An 8,306-nucleotide genomic window follows, 5' to 3' on the forward strand; every position below is an offset into this window, starting at 1 on the left:
TGTAATGAATAATTATATAAACATCTGTCAGCTTTATGTTTGATTCTTAGTTGTATGTATGAAGGAAGTCAAAAAGTATTGCTACTAAGGTCCTAGTTAACACGTGTGGGTTTATTCCAAACAAAAACATGTTTTGAATAATAAATGGCTGTAGATAAATTCTTTAATACACCCATCTTAGTTTCTCTAAAATACTTAAAAAAAAAAAAAAAGAACAGTCAAAATGGTGGCTTTCAAGGGGTTCAGCTGGGCTGGTTCAATTTAAGGCAGAGAAGTGAACTCAGAAGGTTATGGAAACTGCTTTTGGGAATTCCAAAATGGTAACCTGATAAATTTTCTTAACACAGAACAGTCACAGGGGCTTATAATGAAGAAGTTTTAGGGAAATTTGGAAACTGCATTGGTTAAAAAAAGGCCAGGAAAGTTGCACTCAGGAATTTTTTTTCCCATCATAAGAATGCATCTCCTCATTCTTTGAGGGTAGTAAGGACTGTCTTACAAGAATTTCATTGGAAAATCTTACCACATTCATCCTATAGCCCTGATCTTGCACCCACTTCAGATTTCTTTTTGTTCTCCAAATTCAAGAACACTGAAAAGGATGCTCAAACTACCATTTTGAAGTGGTGTAAACTGAAGAGGGCAGAATTCTTCAGGAAGGCTTAGACAGATGGAAACATTGCCTTTGAAAGCATGTAGACCTAGATGGAGGATATGGTGAGAAACAGTAGTTTCACATTTTGATATTATTGCTTAATAAAGGTTTCTATGATTTTGTAGCAATATTTTATGACTTATCATATTACTTACCCTGTGGCCTCTGTTTTCTGTTCTAAAGTATGAGATTTCAATTTAAGAGTGTTTTGAGCTCTAGGTCCTTAAGTCCAAACCAAGCTTCAGGAATTTTTCAGTCACTCCAAAGTACCCTGTAGTGGAGGGGACATGAGAATCTATATGTTTGCTTGCTCCTCATTGCTACATTTATTTCAGGGTAATGAATCCATAGTTGCAAAAACTACAGTAACTGTTCCCAATGATGGTGGGCCCATTGAAGCTGTATCCACTATTGAGACTGTGCCATATTGGACTAGGAGCCGAAGGAAAACAGGTTTGTTGGGTTTATGTCTAAGTTGTGTAAAATAATTGGTAAAATTTGGGGGAATTAGTTCCTTGGAAAGAAGACAGAGATTGGATGTATTGGATCATTTAGTCCTGCTGCTTAATGAGGGCCAGCTCTACCTGTCAGTTACTAGTCTTGACCTTGCCAGTTCAGTGCATAACTTATTTTTCTTTCAGTTCTTTTTTTTTCATGACTGCTGACAACTTATTTTTGGTTTTGTTATATTGTTTACCTGCTAATTAAATTTTGGGTTTAAATTCAGAAGGAACACAATACTTCAACATATGAAGCTTAAAGTTGCTTGTTTTCTAGGTGCTTTACAACCTTGGAACAGTGACTCCACCCTGAGCAGCAGGCAGCTGGAACCCAGAACTGAGACAGATAGTTCTGGCACTCCACAGAATAATGGAGGGATGCGCGTGCATGACTTTGTCTCTAAGACGGTAAATCTAGGATTACTCCTTTTGGACATAATGTAAAAATTTTCATTATAAAACTAATATATACTGTTGTTATTAAGTGCTGTCAAACCAATTCCAATTCATCGTGACCTTGTATAGGTTTCCCAAGGAGCGGTTAGTAGGTTTGAACGCTGATCTTTTTAATTAGCAGTCCAGTGCTTATCCTACAGTGCCATACTAGGACTTAGGTTTAGGAAACATTTAAATAATACAAAGTTCTATAAAGGCAAATAAGCAATTTTCTTTCTTCCTGTTCAGTTCATTCTCTAGGGGTAACCACTGGTGACAGAAGGCTTATATCTTTCTACTCTGTGAATAATATTGAACTAAAGAAAGCAACATGTCAGAAGCAATTGTTTATGCTTTTAAGTAATTCATGCTTATATTTTTTTTGTTTGAATATACCACCTGAGATGTCAAAACTTTTAAACTTTGTATCGTTTAATTTCCTCATGAAAACCCAAGCAAATGGCGACTCAGAATTCAGATAAGAAATTTGACTTGAGTCATGTGACAGTGAGTGGTAGAGTTAGCATCCAGGTTTTCTGAATCCCTGTCATTATCTTCCTGCCTACAGTGCTGCCTTCTAGCTGAATGACTTGAGCCAAGTTCTTTCATCTCTCTTTGCTTCTTTATCTTTAAATGAAGAAAAAGGCAAAACCCAAAACCCATTGTGAGAATTACATAAGTAAATAAGAGGAGGCTTCAAACAGTTCTTGGAAAAAGGGAATTAAAAGACAATAGAATTTTTCCATGAACTTTTTAAAGCCCTTGTGTAAGTAAAGGTCTTAGAAAGTTTGGCACATCCTGAGTGCTCAGTAAATGTCAGTTGATGGTGATAATAATCTTGAACAGGCAGTCCTTGACTTAGGACACATTTGAGTTTATGACAAACTGTACTTTTGACCAAGCCCACACTTTAAAAAAACAAAAACAAAACTAATAATTAGTTAATATGTACTGCATACAGTGTTGCTGTATCTAATTTGCTTATGTGGTAATGTTATTATTTGCAGATGTTCAATTTTATGATTTACTGTTCAAAATGCTACTGTATAATGTTGTATAACAGTGAAGTAAGTGTTGGGAGTTATATTGCATAGAAAATTGGGCAATGTTCAACTCTGTCAGTGTACAATAGATGAACTCTGCACATGTCTGATAGCTATGTATGACTCTGACTTTATTATTAAAAGACTGACTCTGACTTCATTGATACTCAACATAAAAGGCAGTAATGAAAACGAAAACAAAAAAGTATTCAATTATTGACTTCTGATGGAGTTGTCAGAATGGAGCCCTGTTGTAAGTCAAGGACTGTCTATCAGTTCATACTACTCTGTTCCTTTTGTGTATTCTATCCTTAGGTTATTAAACCAGAATCTTGTGTTCCATGTGGAAAGCGGATAAAATTTGGCAAGCTGTCCCTAAAATGTCGAGACTGTCGTGTGGTCTCTCATCCAGAATGTCGAGAGCGCTGTCCCCTTCCCTGCATTCCTACCCTGATAGGAACACCTGTCAAGATCGGAGAGGTATGACTTGTAGGAGCCATCCTTGTGCTGTAGCTATTTTAGGCTCTCAAAGGCCTAATGTTAGTGTTTGCTCTAAAATTAATGCTGTCAAGTATATATCCTTCCCACAAATAATGAATAGGAATTATAAAAATGTTAGCTTGTTGCAGAGTTCTATCTGGGTTTTTCTGGGTTTTCTGTTTAATAATATTTTGAAACAAGCTCCTCTCTCCTCTCTCTCCCTTCCTTTTTCCCTTCCTTTCTTTCTCCATTTTGGAAAACTTCAAACATAAACAGAAGTAGAATGAAGAATGTAATTAACTCCCGGTTCCCATCACCCAACTTCAGCAATTACTAACTCCTGTTCAATCTTGATACCCTGTCTCCTTTCTCAGCCCCATCTAGTGGATTATTTTGAAGCAAATCATAACCATCATGTAATTTTATCTGTAACTATTCTTTTGTGATATAGTCTGTATTAAACTATCAAGATTAGAATGGTTATTGTTGAAAATTGTTGAACCTCATTAAGAAGTTATTTGCTTACAAACAACATTAGCAAAAAAAAAAAAAAAGCTCATTCCAACCCCTTAGCAAAACAAAACAAAACACATTGTTTTTCCCTAATTTTATCCAAGCATATAAATTTTAAAAACAAAACAAAAAAACCTGTATCCTAATTTAGAACCCTGGAATTCTGCCCTACAGGTAGGTTTATTTCATGATCAGCTGTGAGATTTGTTAAGTAATTATTCTTACTAAGAGTACTTAAAGTGAAAAAGGTTTCCTTTTTTACAGTGGTAGATTGATTTATATTAAAGCTCATACCTGTAATCTCTGCTGCCCTTTCTTGAGAAGAAGGCGGATAGAGTTCTAGCTGGTAGTTTTAGTACTTGTTCATAAAAGAGTGGTATGGTAACAGTGTACCATCGAGTTTGTTCCTACTCATAGTAACCCTGTCTGTATAGGGTTTCTGAGGCTATAAATCTTTATAGGAACAGAGAGCCTTATCTTGACATATGTGACCATAAGTCAGTCCTGGTTGTTGTTAGTTGCCGTTGAGTCAGTTTCGACACAGAGAACTTAGGTATTGCAAACGAAACGTTGCCTGGTCCTGCACCATCCTCACAGTTGTGCTTACACTTGAGCCCGTTACTGCTGCCACTGTGCCAATATATCTCATTTGGGGGGGTCTCCCTCTTTTTCACTGATCCTCCACCTTACTAAGCATGATGCTCTTCTCCAGGGACTGGTCCCTCCTGATAATATGTCTGAAGTATGAGAAACAAAGTCTGACCATCTTGGCTGCTAAGGAGTGTTAAGGAGTGCTAAGGTTGTACTTCTTCCAATACAACACATATTTCTTTGTTCTCCTGGCAGTCCATGGTACTTTTAGTATTCTTCTCCAACACCGTAACTCAAATGCATCAATTCTTCTATGGTCTTCTTTATTCATTTTCCAACATTTACATATGAGTCTACTGAAAATACGATTACTTGCCTTAGTCTTCAAATTGACATCTTTGCTCTTCAGCCCTTTAAAGAGGTCTCATGCAGCAAATTTGCCCAGTGCAATATGTTGTTTGATTACTTGACTGCTGCTTCCATTAGTGTTCATAGTGGACCCAACTAAAACGAAGTCTTTGACAACTTCAATTTTTTTCTCCACTTATCATGATGTTATTTATTGGTACACTGGTGAGGATTTTTGTTTTCTTTACATTGAGGTATAACCCGTACTGAAGACTCTGGTCTTTGATCTTCACCAGTAAGTATTTTAGTCCACTTCAACTTTCAGCAAGCAAGATTGTATCATCTACATACTATAAATTAATGAGTCTTCCTCCAATCCTGATGCTATGTTTTTCTCCATATAATCCAGCTTCTTGGATTATTGGCTCAGCATACAGATTGAATAAGTATGAAAAACTACAACCCTGGCACACACTTTTCTTGATTTTAAACCATTCTGTGTTTCCTTGTTCTGTATGAACAACTGCCTCTTGGTCTATGTCCAGGCTCTTTATGAGCACAATTAGTGTTCTGGAATACTCCTTCTTCACAATGTTTCCCATAGCTTGTCATGATCCACACAGTTGAAAGCTTTTGCCTAGTCAATAAAGCCCAGGTAAACATCTTTCTGGTGTTCTTTGTTTCAGTTATGATTCATCTGATGACAGCAATGATATTCCTTGTTCCATGTCCTCATCTGAATCTGATTTGAACCTCTGGCAGTTCCCTGTCAATATACTGTTGCAGTCATTTTTGAATTGTCTTTAGCAAGATTTATTTGCACATGATATTACATTATATTGTCTATTCATTTATGTATTCCATTGGGTCACCTCTCTGTGGAATGGGCACAAATATGAACCATTTACAGTCAGTTGGTCAGGTAACTGTCTTCTAAATTTCTTGACTTAGATGAGTGAGGTACCTCCAGTGCTGCATCAGTTTGTTGAAAGATTTCAATTTATATTCCATCAATTCCCAGAGCCTTGTTCTTTGCCACTGCCTTCCGTGCACATTTGACTTCTTCCTTCAGTACCATTGGTTCTTGATCATACGCTGTCTCTTGAAACGGTTGAACATCAACTATTTCTTTTTGGTGCAGTGACTGTGTGTGCCTCCCATCTTTTGATGATTCTGCATCAGTCATTATTTTGTCCTTGGAGTCCTTCAATATGACAAGTCTATGCTTGAATTTTTTTTTGTCAGTTCTTTCAGCTTGAGAAGTGCTGAGCGTGTTCTTCTCCTGGTTTTCTAACTCCACGTCATTGCATATTTCATTATAATACTTGACTTTGTCTTTTCGAGCTGTCCTTTGCAATTTTCTGTTCAGTTCTTTTACCTCCTCATTTCTTCAGTTTGTGTTACCATTTTTATGCTGAACAGCCAGTCCCAGAGTCTCTTAAGACATCCATTTTGATCTTTTCCTTCTTTGACTTTCTCTCTCTGTGTTGTTTTTGGTGTCATCGTACAACTCTTTGGATCTTCAGTCAGATAGATACAGCGTTGATGCTTCACATTTGTTCTTGAGATGATCTCTGAATTTAGGTGGAATATGCTCAAGGTCATACTTCAGCTCTCATGGACTTGTTTTAATTTTCTTCAGCTTTAGTCTGATCTTGCATATGAGCAAAGTCTGCCCTTGGTTTTGTTTTGGCTGATGATAAGGACTTTTTCCATGCTCTCTTTCCACAGATGTAGTCAATTTGTAGAGGCAGGCATTGAGTCTCTGTTCTGATACAAGAGGGCTTCAAAAAGTTCATGGAAAAATGCTATTATCATTTAATTTCATTTTCTACAATCTTTCTGAAGCCCCTTTGGACATGCTTTGGAAATAGGAATTTAAAGTGTACATATAATGTCCTAGCCTGAGTATGAATCTGGAAATTGGTTTCTATACATGTGATTTTCATCTGCTCTTCTAAGTAGTATAAATAATTTTAAACTTTTCCCTTTACAGGGAATGCTGGCAGATTTTGTGTCTCAGACTTCTCCAATGATCCCTTCCATTGTTGTCCACTGCGTAAATGAGATTGAGCAGAGAGGGCTGACTGAGGTAAGAGTCAACCCCAGGAGAGGGAGAATTTATTGTTTGTGCTAATAATTAGGAGGTTCTTAAATAAATAAAAGTATCATCTTGATAATAGACAGGCCTGTATAGGATCTCAGGCTGTGACCGGACGGTAAAAGAGCTGAAAGAGAAGTTCCTCCGAGTGAAAACTGTTCCCCTCCTCAGCAAAGTGGATGACATCCATGCTATCTGTAGCCTCTTGAAAGACTTCCTTCGAAACCTCAGAGAGCCTCTTCTGACTTTTCGGCTAAACAAGACCTTTATGGAAGCAGCAGGTAAGGGTAGCTCTTAATGCTTGAATGTAAATTCCATGAGGGCTGGAAGCTTTCCGTCTTCTGTTTATTGCTTTATCCCCATGCCTAGAATAGTGCCTGCTGGTAGCGTAGTGGTTACGAATCGGGCTGCGAACCTTAAGGTCAGCTGTTCGAAACTACCAGCTGCTCCGCGGGAGAAAGATGAGGCTTTCTACTCCTGTAAAGATTTACACCCTCGGAAACCCTGTACAGGGTTGCTATGGGTCGGAACCGACTCGATGGCACTTAACAACAACAACAACAGAATAGTGCCTGAAACATAGTAGACATTCAAACAGTTTGATGGATGAATGTTGTTGTTGTTATTAGGTACCATCGAGTCAGTACCGACCCATAGTGACCTTATGCACAGCAGAACGAAACACGGCCCGATCCTGGGCCAACCTCACTACTGTTGCCACACTTGAGTCCATCGATGCTGCCACTTGGCCAATCCATCTTGTTGGGGATTCTTCTTCCTCTTTTTCTCTGACTCTCCACCTTAATAGTCTTCCTTATTCACTGTCCAGCTTTCGCATGCATATGAGGATATTGAAAATAACATGGCTTGGGTCAAGCACACCTTAGTCCTTAGGCTGACATCTTTGCTCTTCAACACTTTCCAAAGGTCTTAGGCAGCAGGTTCACCTAATGCAATACGTCGTTTGATTTCTTGACTGCTGCTTCCTTGAGTGTTGATAGTTGATCAAAGAAGAATGAAGTTCTTGACAACTCCAATCTTTTCTCCATTGATAAGAATGTTGTTTATTGGTCCAGTGGTGAGGATTTTTGTTTTCTTTACATTGAGATGCAATCCATATTGAAGGCTGTGCTCTCTGATCTTCATCAGTAAATGTAAGTCCTCTTCACTTTCCACAAGTAAGGTTGTGTCGTCTGCATATTGCAGATTGTTAATGAGTCTTCCTCCAATCCTGATGCCACATTTTTCTTCATATAACCCTGCTTCTCAGATTATTTGCTCAGCATACAGGTTGAGTAAGCATGGTGAAAGAATACAACCTTGTACACCTTTTTCAATTTTAACACATTCAGTGTTCCCATGTTCTGTTTGAACAACTTCTTGGTCCAGGTACAGATTCCTCAAGAGCACAATTAAGTGTTCTGGAATACTCATACCTGGCAATGGTGTCCATAGCTTGTCTTGATCCACACAATTGAAAGCCTTTGCTTAGTCAATAAAGCACAAGTAAACATCTTTCTGATATTCTCTGCTTTCAGCCAAGATGCATTGCACATCAGAAATTATATCCCTCATTCCATGGCCTTTTCTGAATCCAGTGTGAACCTCTGGAAGTTCTCTGTCAATGTATGATTGTAGCC

At 38.0% G+C, this 8,306-nt stretch overlaps 1 protein-coding gene across 1 annotated transcript in view; it reads left to right on the forward strand.

Moving 5' to 3' along the window:
* RACGAP1 (Rac GTPase activating protein 1) overlaps window positions 1–8,306 on the forward strand; it is a 44,574-nt gene that overhangs the window by 29,413 nt on the left and 6,855 nt on the right. The window contains exons 8-12 of the mRNA XM_006870064.1: window positions 991–1,108; window positions 1,433–1,563; window positions 2,949–3,113; window positions 6,562–6,657; window positions 6,749–6,947. Coding sequence (XP_006870126.1) covers window positions 991–1,108; window positions 1,433–1,563; window positions 2,949–3,113; window positions 6,562–6,657; window positions 6,749–6,947 — 709 coding nt within the window. The remainder of the gene's footprint in view (window positions 1–990; window positions 1,109–1,432; window positions 1,564–2,948; window positions 3,114–6,561; window positions 6,658–6,748; window positions 6,948–8,306) is intronic.

Source organism: Chrysochloris asiatica, unplaced genomic scaffold (genome assembly GCF_000296735.1).
Source record: "Chrysochloris asiatica unplaced genomic scaffold, ChrAsi1.0 scaffold00138, whole genome shotgun sequence".
Taxonomy (NCBI): Eukaryota; Metazoa; Chordata; class Mammalia; order Afrosoricida; family Chrysochloridae; genus Chrysochloris; species Chrysochloris asiatica.